This window comes from Phaethon aethereus (genome assembly GCF_964289735.1).
Source record: "Phaethon aethereus genome assembly, chromosome: 15".
Classification (NCBI taxonomy): Eukaryota; Metazoa; Chordata; class Aves; order Phaethontiformes; family Phaethontidae; genus Phaethon; species Phaethon aethereus.
This window is the reverse complement of record NC_138591.1, coordinates 11,151,512-11,168,989: the sequence shown is the minus strand read 5'-3', so window position 1 is coordinate 11,168,989 and position 17,478 is coordinate 11,151,512. Positions and strand designations below refer to the sequence as shown.

Here is a 17,478-nt window from a genome sequence, read left to right as displayed (position 1 = left end):
TCTGCCAAGATCAATGCTTTGCATATCCATTACTAATAGGGGCCATTTCTGGGGTGCAGGGAAGGTGGAACACGCGCTACACAAGTATATTGTACCAAGCCCCTTAGCTTTGTTTGATGAGACTTGAATGCCGTGGAGACAGACACAGTACGCAGCCACTCCGCCGTGCTGTTGCCATTGTTTCCTGTTAAGTGCCTTCATGTTCCTGGGGTGTGCTAATCCCTCAAAATTTCCTGCCAGCCTGCCATCGCTGCATCAGCATTATTTTCATTGTATCTGTAAGAGAGCATGTTATCTGGATGACTGAACAATGCAAATTGTTTATGATATTGTTCCTAATTTACCATATGATCGTTAAGCCTGGACTCATCCAAAACCAGCCTGATTTCCAAGCTCTGCATCTCCTACTGTTTCCAATCAGTGGGGCCAAAATTCATAGCTATCTGAGGGCCCTGCAGGGGACTGGCTGCCATATCTGCAGATTCAAGATTCACAAGTGTTTTTTTCTCCCCGTAAGGAAACACACTGAGAATACCTCATAATATCTTTTTTAATTTTTGTGGTGGTGTTAATATAGTGGGAAGTATTGCTATTAGAACATTGGGCAGCTAAATGACTCTTTACGTACTGTTGGCTAAAACCACATCCTAGTTCATTAGAGAGCTTGTTACCAGAAGGACAGTGCCATACAGGTGTACCCCAGTAAAGAAGCATTAATGTAGAAACCAAAGCAGTGGTGTTCTAGAGCTTTCTGTCATCCAGGTGGTTTACTAACATTTGGCAAACTCGGTACTGGGAATAGAATTAATCAAGAGGTAGAAGAAATTATGCAAAATGTCGTCATTGTGACATTTATCATTGTTACATTATCATGTTTCTTAGAGGGGTATGTCAGACTGATTCTCCTAATGTGTATCTGGAGGCTTAACCGGAACTTGGGTAGGCTTCAAATGATGGGGAATGGAAGGCAGAACGGGAAGCCAGCAGTACAACTCTGTGGAAGAAATTCCCAAACCCTTTTCTGTCCCATGTGTACCTTCCCTCTGTCATTTCCAGTCATGTCCCTCATTCCCATTCCTAAAAATCCTCCCAAAATTATGTGTCATTTGGTTGCTTCGTGAACAATGTTAGAACATTGATTCTTTGCTTGCTGTTATATAGTAAGTAAATGAGTCAATAGGTAATATTTGCAATCCAATCAATATTTGCAATCAAACATTTTGCTAATTAAACAAATACAGAGCGCAAGCAGTTCAGTGTAACTCAGACTACTGAGAAAGATTAGCTGAATCAAAAGCTGGCTCAGTTTCCTTAGTAATGGGTGCGTTCTGTTTCCATTTTATTACTCAGTAATGAATCTTTGCAAGACCCCAAAATGTTATCAGTGGATTGCAAACAGGCAGTTAAGCATGGGAGGAGAGATGCACAGATATGCAGTGACACCGGGTATTTTCCAACTCTCTCCTTTGCCAAAGAAGAATCGATTTCAGCCTATCGTAAGACATGAAATTGGTTTTCCTCCAGTTCACTTCATGCATTCTTGGAGGACTAAAACACAGAGTATTGATAATGAAGTCCTAATCTACTTTGCATTTGTTGTTGTTTTTAATTGTGACTTGCAGTTTAAGAAGGCTAGCCCCTTAGAGCACTTAATTTAGAAATAACTATTTATTCTGGAAGAAGAAAGTTTGCATTTTTAATGAGTCCACCGGGCTGCTGCTACTCTTCCCGCGAGCTGTCACCAATCCTTCCTTCCTTCTGGTCTCTCGCTCTCCACCTCTCCACTTGAATTCTGGCATGATTCTGTGTTTCCAACCACTCCGAAGGTTTGTTGTGTAATTATGAGAAACTTCAGTACAACATGTATGTTTTAGGGGTTGCTGTGTTTCGCAATGCGATGTTGTCAGATGGGCATCATATGTCAGCTGTTGATAACCCAGGATCAGACCCAGAACCATTCCAGTTTTCGTGTTTATACTTTTTCTGAAAGTATCAAATACAGAGCCATAACTCACCTGGTCAGAGAGAGACAGGAAAGGAAGGACAATCTAGTAATTCAGGGCTTTCCATGAACAAAGGAATTCGTATCAGATACTTAAAGTATGGTGATGTTGCACAGGTGCTTTAAAGTGAGGTATGCAAGTTCAGGAAATTATTATTTTAAATTCATAGCCCAGATCTTCTGTAGTTATTCTCTTCTCATCACTTGCATATTACATAATGTTTTTGGTTTAAGTATCTGCTCATTACAAGCAGAGATAAAAGACTAGCTGTAGAGGCTACATCTGGTATGAAATACTGAATTACATTTCTCACATTAGAAGTGTCCTTAACAGTTGGGCTAATTAAAGATAAAATCATGTCCTTATGATAAATATTTATAAATTGAAAATCTGGCACTTGTAAATATGTATTACTACTATGCAACATTAAACCATACTTGTAAGCTGCACGTCTAAGAAATCCTCCTAGCCCATGTTTTCTTTAAATGCATTACAGCAAGTATTGTCCTTGAAAAAGTGATTTCAGTGACAGTGAAAATCAACTCAGTGGAGAACACAGTTTATCGTTTAGAGCAAAAATACATTTCTGAACGCATGTTTGTATAACTTCTGAAAGTTTAGCCTGAGTTGTCAAAGCTCTGTCTCCTCTCCATGCAGAAGCTAGGTACAGAAAAAACCTGTGTGCAAGAACTGTGAATGAGCTGACCTGACGTTCCCATCCGTGAGATCTGCTGGAGTCAATCGACTCTGCTGTGTGAAATGCATATTCAGCTTATAAGAATTTTATACTGCTGATATAAATAGGTTTGCTGATAGCTTTGTAGGGAAAATGAAGAATCTGGGTAGTGGTCTAGCCAAAAATATGGTCTGCATGCCATGTGTCTTTGATAAACATAAGTAATAAAGCAGGTTTTAAATTAATCAGTTTATGTAATAGAAGACATACTTTTTCTTACATATCTCATTCTGGTTTAATTTTATTAGGATGTTAGAAGATTGTTTTTTCTATGACCTGCAAAGTATGTGTGTTTTGGTTGACCTATGGACAATCTTTTAAAGACTTTTTGTCCCGAGGACCATAACTGACACACTGAAATTACTTACATTACTTAACACAGTGTTTCTTAATGGCCCTAATGAACTAAAACATTAAGCAAATGTCTGAACTTAAGAGCTTTGTTGAATAAAAATTCAACATTATAATTAATACATTAATATCTGTTTTTTCACCATCAAAGTTAAGAATTCTTGGTTCAGCGTGAGATGAAGAGGTGGTCCACCTAGGCAAGAGATTTTGAATCCAAGAGAGAATCACTAGATAATAGATAAGTAGATAAAATATAGAAGGAAGTTCCCTGCAGCCTCCAGCTTTAATTAAAAAAATTTAAGTTCACCTAAATGTCTTCAAAGCAATTTTTTGGATGTGGTTAAAAATACTTAAATTGTATACATGGGAAAAAATAACTACCTAACTTTATTAAGTGGCATATTTTTTCATTATATTTGTGATTGTAGATGCTGTAACTTCTAACACCTTTACTCATTAAGGGAGTGTGATACCTACATTCTCCTCTTAGAAATCTTGTGAGAGTACTGTTAAAGGAAGAAACAGCCTTCTGAACATCCACAGCCGAGATATATTTGAGCACAAAATTAAAGCGTGGAATGCTGAAAGCTGTTGTTTCTAAAATTTACCAGACAACATATGCTATGTTTCATTATTTTCTTTGCTGTGTAATCAAAGTTGACAAGGGAATAATATTTTCTTCTTCCTGCCATTGAGGCCTCGATTTTGGCAAAGCCCATACACCAAGTGAGTAATGTCTGCTTGCTGATGTGCCGCTCTGTCAGTATTTAAGATAATTTAGATTAAAATTGATATCTTCTATGTCACTGAGTAAGAACAGTGGTTTTTAAGACCATTCCCCAGGTAGGATAATAATAGTAATCTATCATGTAGATATGCATAGATAGACACTTTTTCAGAAATTCAGCAGCAAGTACAAAATAACTTTATTTAGATTACTCTGTAATGACATTAAGTAGTATTTGTTCTTAGATAAATTTCTGAAATGTTTTATCCAGTGGGTTCTAGTTCTGGCTGATAAAAACTTCTGATCCTTAGAGCACACGGCAAACCAGGATTGTCTGGGGCTTGGGTCGATGAAAAAGCTTCACTTTCAAATGGAAAAAGTAGCAAAATCAGGAAATAAATTCCACTGAAAGGTCACAAGAGGCATTCACAAAAATTTAAGTTGAAGTAGAGAGTGACCTTCTACAAGACAGCACCTCTAAAGGCTTACTTAGACCAGCACTCCAATTAGGTGATCTGGAATCACCCTCTGGCTATGCCTGTTGTTTCTCCTCTGATTATACAGGAAAAACAAGTGAGACTAAAATCCTTCTCTGTATAGCTGTATTCAGTGTTGTCCTATATAAAAATACTTTTGACATAGATTTACTTTACAACTAGTATCTTGTTTCCCACTTACAACAGACCCACTGACCACCAGCTGCATCAAGCTCAGGATTCTTTGGTCTGCAAAGCAAATTTAAGGAAGAGTTTTTCTGCAAGTATGCAGGATCATGTTTTCAAATAACACTACAAGGGATATTTCTACTAAGATGCTTATGGTGCCTTGTGCTGTAAATTCTAATTATTCAGTTTGATTTTATTTACACAGCTCCTCGCATGAAGAAGGTAGCGTAACACAGAGCCTCTAAAAGGGTATGCAAAATAATTCTGTAACACTCTTATTCAAGGTTGACTGAAGAGGTCATGAAATGGAGAGTGTTCATGCCCGAGACTTACCAGTGGGACTATTTCCTTCTACTGGAGCTCTGTTGGTGGGAAATGATTGGGGGTTTTGGAGAACAGGGTCTGAGAACTACCTGAGCACCGAACAGTTCTGTTGACAGTGCTGTGACTGATGCTTTCATGTCTTCACTGCTGTAAAACCTGCTTGGCAGATGGGGTGATGTGAGCACTCCCAAATTGCAAGGAGATAAAATCAATTCTATTCCACATGAGAGATGTTGTTTACAAAGACTACTAAATATTACCATTCCCTTTGTAGCACTGGAGTCTGGAAAAAATAACGTACACCACCTGCCCAGGGGAGAAAAAAGGTACGGCAAAAATGCCTATGGTTAATGTGTGCTCTTGTAGGGAAGCCAAAAGAACATCATTTTGGAGCACAAAACTGTTTGGAGAAAAGTATTACTGTTGAACTGAGCACACTGTTCAGCATTTCAAAAAGCAGCTGTATGCTGCAAGTGAAAGGAAGAAAGAAAAGCCAGCTTGTGCCCGATACTCCAGAGGAAGTGCTCAAGATCAGTTTATCCTTGTGACTTAAATGGTTGTATTTGCCAGAAACATTGCCTTTTAAAAACATGTATCTACACATACATGTGTGTGGGTCTACACAGACACACGTCTCATAGTAGCATCTCCCTGTGCCTGGATACTACTTACTTTGTTCTCCTGCCTATGAAAACTCTGAAAGGGTACTAGACTGTTGATAACATTAAGGTGTCTAATTCAGTACAATTTACCTTCTTTACAGAAGTGTTTCTCCCCGTTTGCTTCCATTTTGGCTCTACTGCTGCTCCTCTCTAGTTCCTGTGGTTTTGGGGACAAATATATGTATAGGATCAGCTTTTGCTAGTATATCCTCTTTCTTCAGGACTCGATTGAGCCGGGAGGTTTGGCCAGTGAAGCAGTAATTTTTAAATAAGCATAATTCTACTTTAAACCTAATTTTATCATTAAACTTGAACTGCTAACATAAAAGCAGGGTAACTAGACCAGAATGAGAATTCCTATAGCCCAGTATTCTGCTTCTCCTACTGGCCAAAAAGAGCACAAGACAGCAAAGTGTATAATGATATTTCTTCCAAGTACTCTTCCACTCTCCAAAACTTTATTCTCTCAGGGACTTACTGTATCATATTAATGTTATGAGTATGGTACAAGTTAGCGATTCTTTTATGGATTTGTTCAATTGGCTTTTGAAAACACAGCTTTCACAGTAGTCTGTGGGAGGGAGTTTCATGTTTCACAGCTCTGTGAAGACATGCCTCCTTTGTCGGCTTTGAACTTCACCTGTAGTCTGTATTGAAAGCCACAAATCTGTAAACTCAATGCAGTGAACATTGATTCACGTCTGCAGTTACTGTAAAGAACAGTTCATTAATCAGGACTTAAAGGGTGATAATCTGGACCATGTGATAAATTTCATTGCTCAGTCAGAACCACTTTTTTCCCCAAAATTCTCTACAGAGTGCATGGGAGAAGCAAGGTCTGTACTGCACCCATTACATATTTATTATGTCATTCATATTGTGCTAATTTAGTCTTCTCGTTCTCTTATAGTCTCATTTGCTTTTGCTGAGAAAAGCATTTACTTAATTGAAGGCTCAGTCTAAATAAAGCATACTACTGATTGCCTATGCTAATTATTCCAGGCATTCTCTTCCCAATTTGGAAAATCTGCTTGCTTTTCTTTGGTTTATTTTTGTATTGGTAATTTTCTTCCTATATTTTTACACTAGTCCGTAGTGCTGGGTTGAGCAGTTTGATTTCCAACTGAGGCTAGGCCAGTCGCGTTTTGGACACAGCAAACCTTCCTCAAAATGGTTTTGTACATTAGGAACTAGAGTTGGAAAACAGCTTCTTCTGAATTCAGGGTTTTTTGGAAGCAAGCCATGGAAGTGAGTGCAATTGCAGAAACTGGAGTCAGACACCCCTGGAATTTAAACTAGTTCAAGTCTGAATTACAGCCCTGTATCATTTGATTGTGTGAGAAAAATAGTTTACTAGGAGAATGTTTCTTTATGAAATTATTTTTAATATTTCAAGATAAATGTGGGTGCATTTATCTTGAAATAAGAATGAAGAGGTGTCCATCTTCTTTTAACTTACTTGGATTTCTATCATCATTGCAACTAGATTTCCTTTGAGATTGGGGCTCAGTCTGTATTTCGTGAATTAACTAGCAAACATCAAAATTTTCAGAGTTAGAAAAACAGATCTATTTCACAAAATCTTTCTGTTGCATTGGAGATTTTTTCCCTCTCTGCTACCTAGTCTTTTGTAAAGCAAAGCAGTGCGTACTATCACTTCAGATCTCATTAATATTATCATGTTCAGTGTTCCACTACAGTTCTTTTATTCTTAGAAGCTGTTGAACTCTGCCACTGTAAGAGCTCAGACTACCAGAAGCTGGAGACTTTTGACAACATCCACAATTTGGTAGAGGGAATCCTGCCAGTAAAAAGCAATTCTCTCCTTCACATTGTTACTGAAATACCACTCTGTGGGAAGACATTTGATACTTATGACAATACTTTAACAGCATATAAGCTTTCTGAGTGATCTTCTGAAGAGCACATTTGATTTTACTTATTTTTTTAAACCAGAGTCTCTAAAAGAAATGCATCCTATGCATGCTGCCTGTCACTGGGCTCAGGTCTCAGATTATCCTGAATGCCCCTACACAGAGATGGTCTTGATTGCCTAGGTGCAACTTCTCCCACAGGGAGGGACATGGCCAACCCCCCTCGCTCACACATGAAGCAGGTCTCTCCCCTCAGTCCTGCCTTAATGGGGATGGGTAGAAGGCCAGCCTTTGTATTTCTAATCATAATGTTTATTTGGTAAAAGAACACAGGGGAAAAAAATACAAAATTAAAAAATCACATTACAGTTCAGTACCATAACATTATAGAATATACCTGTTGTCTGTTTAATAAAGTAAAAAGATCACCTGGCTATCATTTAACTTTGTCTCTTTTTTTTAGAGACATTCAATACGGACTTAACTACTCCATTAAACACAAAGGCCAGGCAAAACACTGATTAAGAAAGATGTGGCTGGTTGTCGTTGTTGCACATAGAGAAGGCAGACCATAGTCCCAAATGGAGCTGAAACCATGCCCAGTCTTCCACGTCCTTGCATTTTTCTGCACTACAGAATACAACAGCAGTGCAGTACTAAGGAAGGGAGAAGAGGCTGGGAATTACGGGACTGCAACTGCACAATAAGCTAAGACAGGGATGTAATCGCTCTTGGGGGAATTATCCATGAAACACAGCTAAATTCCTTTGTTCTTTTACAGTGCAATTATGTCAAAATCATGCTGACCCCTCTTCTCTGGTGCCGTAGAGCTGTTGCTTAGAGAGGTTCCTCTGAGTGATAAACTGTAATTTGTGGGAAGATGCTGCACTTCTAAAATTCTGTAAAATAACCTTAGCTTCTCCTGCTCACAAACTGCCTTCTGCAGGTTATGCAGTATGTCGTTTCCCTTCACATAATGAACTTCTCTCATCTGATTATTGTCAGAAATAAAATCAACAGCATGCTAACAATACTGGGGTAGGTGAAGTTCACTTTCACATTTATTTCAGTATCACCAGGCCTGAAAGAGGTGGGGAGTATTTCATATAGGCCTCAGCTGCTTTCAGAACATTTTTCTGCTTTGGGTTGTTTGGGAACTCAGAACTGCTGTAAGATGGTCTCTTCTAAATCAGAGCTACTGCAGCCTGCGAGGATGTGATGGCTGTATACACGGATTTGCTCCTGAGCCTGGTTGGCCTGGTCATCCCTTTCTGTACCAATCTCTTCCATGAAGGATCCAAAGCAAATCTCACGTACTTGTTTAGATCTCTCCCTCCCTATTAGGCCAGTGAGTCAGTTTCATAGTACCTATGACACCATCTCTGTAAGAAAAGCCTGTTTTAATACAGTGTGCTCTTTTGGTTCACAGCGCTTGAAGAGGGAACCAAGAGAAAATCGGAAACGCTAGTAAAAATTGTCCATCTTACCAGAGCTGTTAAACTGAGAAATATGCAAATCGACAAGAGCTTGCTGAAGCTCTTGCGATGACTACTTATTTGGTGAGCTAGCTTTACAGAGTAGACACTGGAAATAAGGGAGGGGGGAAAAAGTCTTCAGAGGTGTTTTTGTTCATATCATAGTTTTGACTCGGGGAAAAAAGTATCCAAATTAAAAAATGAACTTTGTCTGAAATTTTTTTAGGTGAGCTGTGCTTTAAAGATTTTGTGTATGAATGAACATATAGATAGTATCAAAGGTAGCATGCTGAATTACATGAGCTACTAATTACCCTCCTCAGCACTTACCTCTTCCCTTGCCAGATCCACTGTGTAGCCTTAGTCTGAAGTGACATCACATAGTGTGTGAATTAGCATAAAACCAAAGTATTTATTAACTCATTTCATGGTCAAGCTAATGAAAAATATAAGGCTCATCAACATATTTACATATTACGTCTCTTCAGATGACTGCTGAACAATGCATGTTTTGGTTGGTTGTTACGTCATAAATTATTTATGCTAAATAAGCTCCTTTGGGCTCACAGAATTTGTACTGTAAGAGGTACTTACTTAATTCTTTAGTACACATGCATTATTCTACAGGGAGAAAGAGTTATGATCAGGTCTTTGGAAATAGTAAATCTTTTTGTCTTTCAGATTCAGCTTTGTCAGATCAGAACTAAAAAGGACTTTTTGTGCTTGATCAGAATATGATGGGAAATTGCATGCTGTCAGGAGGACATCTTTGGTTTACAAAATCAGAATAAAATTCTGTATTTAAACCTTTTTTTTACAGTGACACTGATTTTTTTGCAGACTGATTGATTCTGAAAACTCATGTTCGATGTGCAGGCATGAAGCTCATTGGTCTTGGGTGTCTTCATAATCCAAGTACCGTTTTAGCACAGAGAGAGTAAGACCTGGCGTCTAACACTAGATGGTGCCCATCCTGAGTCCCTGGCATCCAGTCCTCTTCTGATCAAAAATGAGTTTGGCAGTTCAGGCCTTTTCTCCCTAGCAGATACTCAGTAACTATTGTATTGTTACGTAGTCTGACATCGAATGATGATGATCACAGAGACCCTGTGTGTGGTTGGTTTGTTTGGGTCTTTTTTTTATAGTAACTATCTGCACAGTTTATTACTTTAGTCAGATATTAATTCCCCCTTTTTTTTCTTTTAATGAATAATCCATATAGGTATAAATAATGTATTGCAGTAATGGAGACTGCTTTTTTTGGTTAATGGATACTGTGAAACCTCCAGTCACATTTAAATTCCAATCACTATGTATTTCATAAGAAATTAGATAATGAATGCTTGTGAAGGTGCCATCCATTGGACATTTATTTACACAGTAGTTTTTTAGTGTTTCATCCAGCTTTTATATCAAAGCTTTTCCTAACTGCTATTTCAGAAACCAGGAATTATAAACAATCACTGCTTTACCCTTTTTTTGTTTTGTTATTTTGGAGTGGGAGTGAACTGCACCATTTTGTGTATAGCTGGATGCATTTAACCAACCTGAGGATACCTTAAACAGACTATAAAAATGAGTCCTGCCAGGACACTGGGGGTGGGGAAGGGTTGCTAGCAACTTGACAGTATTACTTCAGAAAAACATCTGAAATGAATAAACTAAATTTGAGTCTAAGATTCTTTTTATGTTTAAGATCAAAAGCAAGAGCAAAGTAAATTGCCTGCTTGTCATCTTAGTATTATTGCATTGACTGGTTCAGATTTTCTTCTTATGCTAACTAAAAAAGTGAGTGGAATACAGTTAAGTGAATAAGAAAGTGCTACTGAAGAAAAACCACATCAGTCAGACTTCTATTAATACACAGCAGTGACCTGTTTGTTTCTTTGTTCAAGATGTTCAAGATGTAACATACTGTAAAACAACAATAACAAGAATTAATAATACTAGGACTGGAAAGAGTACCTGAAAACTGAAGTCTGGGCAAAATTGTCACTGGGAGGTATCTAAAGCAGATAGTAAATTCTAGCAGAGGCTGATGCTGAGTAGCTAGATCCCCAAAGGCATTTCAGCACTGAACACTGTCTAGTGCAATTAGGATCTGAATGACATACATATGCTAAAAGGGGGAATTTGGATGAACAGTACCCACAAACGCCAGCTTGTTTAGGCACAATCTGCCTCCCATAGCCAAGAGATAAAAGAGGTTTTAAATCACATGCTCTCTGGTCTCAGGTATCATATTTGCGCTGCTTATAAATCACTCTTCTTTCAGTTCCATACCAAAACACCTTGAGTGTAGGCAGTTAGCTGGCATTAGATAGAATTGTGGTGAAGGTGCAGTATTTGCCTAAGAAGAAAAAAGCTGCATGATTCACAGGCCAAAGTTTTTACCTGGTGGCTGTCTGCTGTCTAGGATGGGTTTCTCAAAATTTTCCCTTGAATTCTCAGATGAGGGGAGTTTTTTGTTTTTCTTGTAGCTTTACTAAAGTTGCTTTATTACTTCTGTATCCTCTGTCCTTCTAATTACACTGAAACTGTATGTCGAGGTTTGTCAGACAATAGCCAAGTTCTAGCTGACGGTGACCAATGCAAAGGTAACGTTATTCTCAGTTTTCTACCTCGAGTCATTTGCCATCTGAGAAAGGTTTGGATTTTGAAATATGAAACCCATATAGCTTTTACCAGGCACACAGTAGAATAATTTATATTTTGCTTTCCATGCTGCTTAATTTTTAACTATACTTTAAGCCTGGTTTATATATTTTATATCAGTCTTCAAATCACTCACTCCCACAAAAGCAAGGTTTGATGTTGCCAACTGTCTTCAGACAGGTTCACCTGCTTCCCTTTTCATTTAATCACTGTGAAAGAGGTCTAAATCTACTGCAGGAGAAAGACTGAAAGGTTTTTCTGGTTAGAGAAATAAGGATTTCCTTGTGAGTTATAGTGTGTTCCTAATCACAGCTCTCTGCCTTTAAATGGCCTCTATTCTTTCTCAGATTTTCTGCTGTCTGGAGGCAAAATCAGTTATTGCTAGCTTTTTTTTAAATGTCACTTAGGGTTAGAGTATCACAAATTACCCATTCTCTGGCCTACCACCTGAACAGGACTAAGCATGTGTTACCTTTTGTGTTAAGCATGGAATGGTTTGGTGTTGGCATCACAGTGTCCATCCCTGCGTATCCTTATGGGCTTTGCTCATTATTCTGTAATGATAAAAACAATGGTTGAAAGGTGATTATCAGTACTGCATATTTAAGGATAGTTTTTAGCCTGAGGTGGTGAGCAAGACCCTTGCTGTGTGCAGAGGAAAGGAGTGCCATCAGGGAGCACCTGACACGGCTCACAGTATATGGCACTTGTCCCCACCTGCATGAAGCTTCACTCTTTCTCCGCTGTCCTCCTCAGGAACAGGCACATGTTTAGACCTTTGCCTGTTAGTTTACTTTTCAATATAAAGACAAACTATGTTCAGCAAGGTACAGCATCTATAGAATAGTGCCAGCAAAATATTTTTCTATTATAGCACAGCAGTTTTTTAGCCAACATAGGAAATAGATTCAGTTACATAAAGTAGCCAGTTATTTTGATAACCAGCTGGCCATCTAGTTGTAGATGTCAGGGAATACTTAGTGTGTTTTTTGAGTCACTCAGTATTAATTCAATATATTTTCGGATGCTGTATGTCGAACCATCAAAGTGTCATTATGATTAAGTACCACATAACCTAACGTAGGTTAGAAACCTTCTGTTTCACAACAGTATAAAATAGCATTGGGATGCAGCTTCAGGAAACTGTAATAGTCTAAAATCCAAGGATCTTGGACTAAGCATGCCAAAAATTAATCACAAAACCTGTTTGTAAAATTAGCTATTTCTACCAACTCCACAGTTCCATTCAAAATAAAAAATGCACCATCTTAAATTAGCAAGAAAGCTGACGAACAATTTTTTGCCAAACTACAAATGCTGTTGACTGTGATGCTCAGCTCTATCTATCAACAGTGCATAGAACGGCTAAATGGTGGAGGATGCTGGCATAACCTGGAAATGAAATACTTGTCTGTGATGGCATGTTCTCTCTTAGGAGGAAGCTAGGTTCTCAACTCTGTTGTTAATGGTTTTACAAACTTTGACATGAAAGGTAAGTACTTAGCATCAAAAAGACTTTTACTTTATTGTTTGACACATGAGACTAAACAAGGTTTCATTATTTTGTAGTAATAAAAACATTTGATTAAAATTTATAAAATATCAAATGAGGAAGGGAAAATAATCTATTTGGTAGCATGAATTTGACCTGTAAAGACAGTCAGAAAGGCCATTCAGAGTAGTCAATACAGCTACAAATCTGTTGTTTATTTTTGCAAGGCAGAAGAAATAAAAAGTAGAAATTACTGGTTTGGAGGTGAAGATGACACAATTTCATTTAATTTGAAACTGTTTCAAAATTTCCGCAAATATCCCATAGCTACTGGGGAGCATAGCAGGAAAGCAGACCTGACATGGATCATCTTTAGAAGCTGGTCAAAATGAAATAGCATTTGCAAACTTAATTAATTTTTTGTTAAATTATCGTATTCTGAAAGAAGGTGAAGAATGGTTGGAATTCTTTAAACATTTGTTTGGCTAATCAGTTAGACAATAATTCAGCTAAGGATTTCAAAGTATTTTTTATATATACACTTAAATATGAAGTATGTTTGTCCTGTTTACCTGCTGCTGCTTGTCATTAGCTTTTGTTCTACTTCTGACAAGCCTGGATGATACTTGCATGCAACCTACCCAGAAATTTTCAATATAGCATATTGTTGTCTCCTGCAACAGATCAAAAGTATTTCTTTCTTCTCAGGGTTATGAGGGAGTGATTTTTTTACCCCAATACAGTCCAAAATATAAAGTCTGTTTTAAAAAGAGAGAAACAGAATGGCCTTAAGTCATTAAAAATACAAGGAAATCAGAATAAACCCACCTTGTTTGTACCCCATACTAGGTAAATATTAATTCATGCCATTACCAAGCCTGACTCCTCTTGCAGGTTGTCAACCTTTGTTGGCAGCTCTCATTTTTCTTCTGCTCTTACTGTAACTTACAACCTCTTCTGCTTATTAGGTTTCTTTGATGTACCCAGCTCTGTTCCATCTGTGATAACCCCCCTTGATGTCTTTGAGAAAAAGATTACAAATTATCTTCTCATTTATGTTTTTTATTTGTTTGTCTTGCCTTTTTTTTTTTTAAGGTCACCAGCATTGGGTAAACAGGTTTAAGCTCTCCTTAGTGAATTTTGTGCATGTTAATTGACAAATACAGCTCCACAATCCTTGGCTTTTAACTCATGTTTCAGTAGCATCATTCTTTAGACAGTTCTCTATTACTGAAAATTTTTTCTACTTTTAATCAGCTTCCTCTAGAGTGTTCCTTCTTTCCAGCCAAAGGAGTAGCAAGATGACAAACACACCTTGCAATAATCAGAGTCCAGTAACCCTGAGCAGAGATAGTGGAGCAGAATAAAGTTTTTACTATTTGTTATTTATTTATTACAATTAGAATTATTTTATTGCTGTTTACTAATTATTTGTCTAAAATGCAAGTTCAGGTAAATGGTTTACTTTTAATTTCATGCTTTATGAACCACTAAAGAATGAAAGTAAACATTATACCTGTAGCTATACTTGCTATAGAACTTTCTCTACAACACCAGCAGCTGTGTAAGCCTCAGCATAAAACCTCAGCAGTATCCTTTACTGTAAACTCATTTTATACATAAACTGCAACTGCTAACTAAATACATATGCTCTTTTTTTCTTTTTTTTTTAAACAGGCATTAAAGCTGTATTTTCTGGACATTACCATAGGAATGCTGGAGGGTTCTACAGAGGACTGGAAATGGTGGTTTCATCAGCAATAGGATGTCAGCTGGGAGAAGATACGCATGGGCTTCGAGTGGTTGTTGTCACAGATGATGAGATTGTTCATAAATACTACAGTTTAAATGAACTAAGCAGCCAAGGCATAGAGAAAGAGCTACTAGATATGCTTGCTAAGCAAAATTAGGCTATGTCAAATTATGTGGTATTTTTCCATACTAGACAAACAGAAACAGTTTCAGAAAATTTCCCCAAGCTGAAGATACAGATTTCTGATTGTGCACCATGCCCCAGAACAGCTCTCATTTCATTACTATCTTAAATAACAAGAAAGTTGTTGGCATGTTTCTCATTTTAAAAATGAGACCTATGAGGAAAAGGGAAGACTAGCAGAACTAATATAGTAATGTATCATTGAAAAGAACTGTTCTGAGAATTTTGACTTTGCTCCTAGATAAGACTTTCTTGTTAGAGAGAAAGTGTGTCAGAGTGGAGTTGTAGCTTCCAGATAACCTTTTAACTCAAGTTTATTTTCATTTTATATTTGAGAGAGATTTTAAAATGAATAAATGTAGTCATTTCTTTTACACTCTGGACAATAGAAATGTGGCATTTTTTTACTCTATAAAACCATCTCAAAAACTCTGAAATCAACAAACTCCCACTGACTTTCAGCAACATTTGGATCAGATCTTGTTACCTAGAGGTCATACTTTCTCCCACTTCCCATACTTTATTTTCTTAGCTCTTCGGAGGCAGCAGCAATAGGAAAGCAAACACATTCTGTTTTGCAGTCACAGCTTGGGTTTCCGTTATATCCTAGTTTTACATAATGAAAAGTCTATAAATGAAGCTAATGTAGGTGCCACTGACAGAAACTAAACATGGAACAACTATTTTTCTTTTGAAAGTTAACTACCATTCAATTAGCATGTATTCTTGCTATAGCTTCAGAATCTGGAATAACTGTATGGGGAGACTACTCTGTACAGAATACTGGTATTAGAATCACTTTGTTGATTCCTAGACAAGGGGGGAGCTTTGATTTCCAAAGGCAACTTAAGAGTGCCTTACTGTAATATTATACAATATTGAATGTTGAAAACCCTAAAAAGTATATTATCTTCACTTGGAAAAAGTCTTTAAAAATAACTGATATAAAAAGAAATTTATGTGCTGCCATCCACCTTTTTTTTTTAGCAAGTGTATCTGATTTGTTTACTGTTAAATAAAAAAAAAAGTCTTCATGTAATTAACACATACATGTTTTTATTGTTTAAGTATTTAGTTTCAACATTGTAATCCATGCCACAGGTTATCTAGAAATAGAGAGAGCACAATTTTAGCACCAGAAGAGGGAAGACGACAAGCAATACGAGCTGAAAATGCAATGCATTCTGTTTTTATGTATACTCACATGCAACATCATTCCCTAGAGGATATTACAGATATTTAAATATGATGGGAGAGATGAAATGCTGTGCTGAAGAGTCAGTTTCATTACATTTTAGGCACAACAGTTTATCTAGGAGGCTCCTTCAAGCTTGATTTGTGGGACTCGTGAGATTCTAAAATTACCTCTGTAGCATTTCCTTGCACCAGTGAAACATCTGTACCTGCAGATGCACAGGACCAAATGTGGACTACTGTCCCATGACAATAACAATAGCCTAAGTATAGGTAATGTTTGATTCAGAAAGAAAGAAAATTATTTTGCTTTTGTTCTCTGCCTGGTTTCACTTGGTTGAAAGTTTTCACCATTTCACTTTCAAGGGAACATCTGCAAAATGAGAACTAAAATCTAAGGCTAGATTTCTTTGAAGTAGGTAGGTACCAAAGTACCCAAATGGTAGTTTCACTGGAAGTTTAGCACCCATTAATTCAGATACTGGTTTTAAAAATCTGTATACTTAGATATGTTTTAAGCTACTGACTACTTTTAATATTTGGTCCTACATAGCTGGGTGCTATTTAGTAATCACAGCTAATTAACAATTTCAAGACTGAGATGATGCTAGTTTATGTTTTACAGAGGGAAGAATAGTCTCTCTCTACGACTTACTTAAGTCTTTCAAGTTAGTTTAAATCGTAAGGCTGAAGAAGTTCAGCAGAGGGACCTGAGGGAGTCTGAGCATGGAATATTCTCTCTGCTCCAGCACAGTATTGTAAAGCTGAATGGAGGAAAAGCTTCTATTAAAGGATATAATTTTAACTAAATATATGAAGCTTGGGAGATCGAAGCATAACTTTGGGAGGCTATGAAAATGCTAACAGTAGTGGTATATAGTGTTCTAAAATTTTATTTTCAGCATTAGTGTATTAACATACAAAATAAATGTTTATATAAGCACAATTTCAATTCTTTCTTTTAAATTTTTTTTTTTTCAAGTGTCATTTCACTGTCAGAAATTCTGTGGCATTTTTGTCATGATAGTATCACTTAACCACTAAGCTGAAGTTCAATTAAAAAAAAAAAAAGTTTCTTTATATCCCAAATTCTTCCTGTATCTAGTGATAGTGAAGAATATGTTGTTATGTTCATGTGTAAAAATATTACCAGATTTGTCTTCAGTTTGGAGTTTTAAAAGATGGTAAAGTCAGGCTGCTGATTTTATTAAACACTTTCTTGTCCTGTATAGGATTTTGGGAGCTAACAACAGTGTTGTGTAGCTACACATTGTGTAGGCTCTGGCCTAGATTTCTGTCCCTCCTGTTGTGAGGACAGGTAATCACTAAGTAATGTAATGTACTTACTTTCTATTATTCTCTACTGAACTAGATGAAACCCCCA

General features: G+C 37.1%; 1 protein-coding gene across 1 annotated transcript in view; it reads left to right on the top strand.

Annotated features, from left to right (window-relative positions):
- The window catches only part of CPPED1 (calcineurin like phosphoesterase domain containing 1), a 51,019-nt gene extending 36,086 nt beyond the window's left edge, over positions 1–14,933 (top strand). The window contains exon 4 of the mRNA XM_082006556.1: positions 14,642–14,933. Coding sequence (XP_081862682.1) covers positions 14,642–14,874 — 233 coding nt within the window. The 3' untranslated portion in view covers positions 14,875–14,933. The remainder of the gene's footprint in view (positions 1–14,641) is intronic.
- The last annotated feature ends 2,545 nt before the right edge of the window (positions 14,934–17,478 follow it).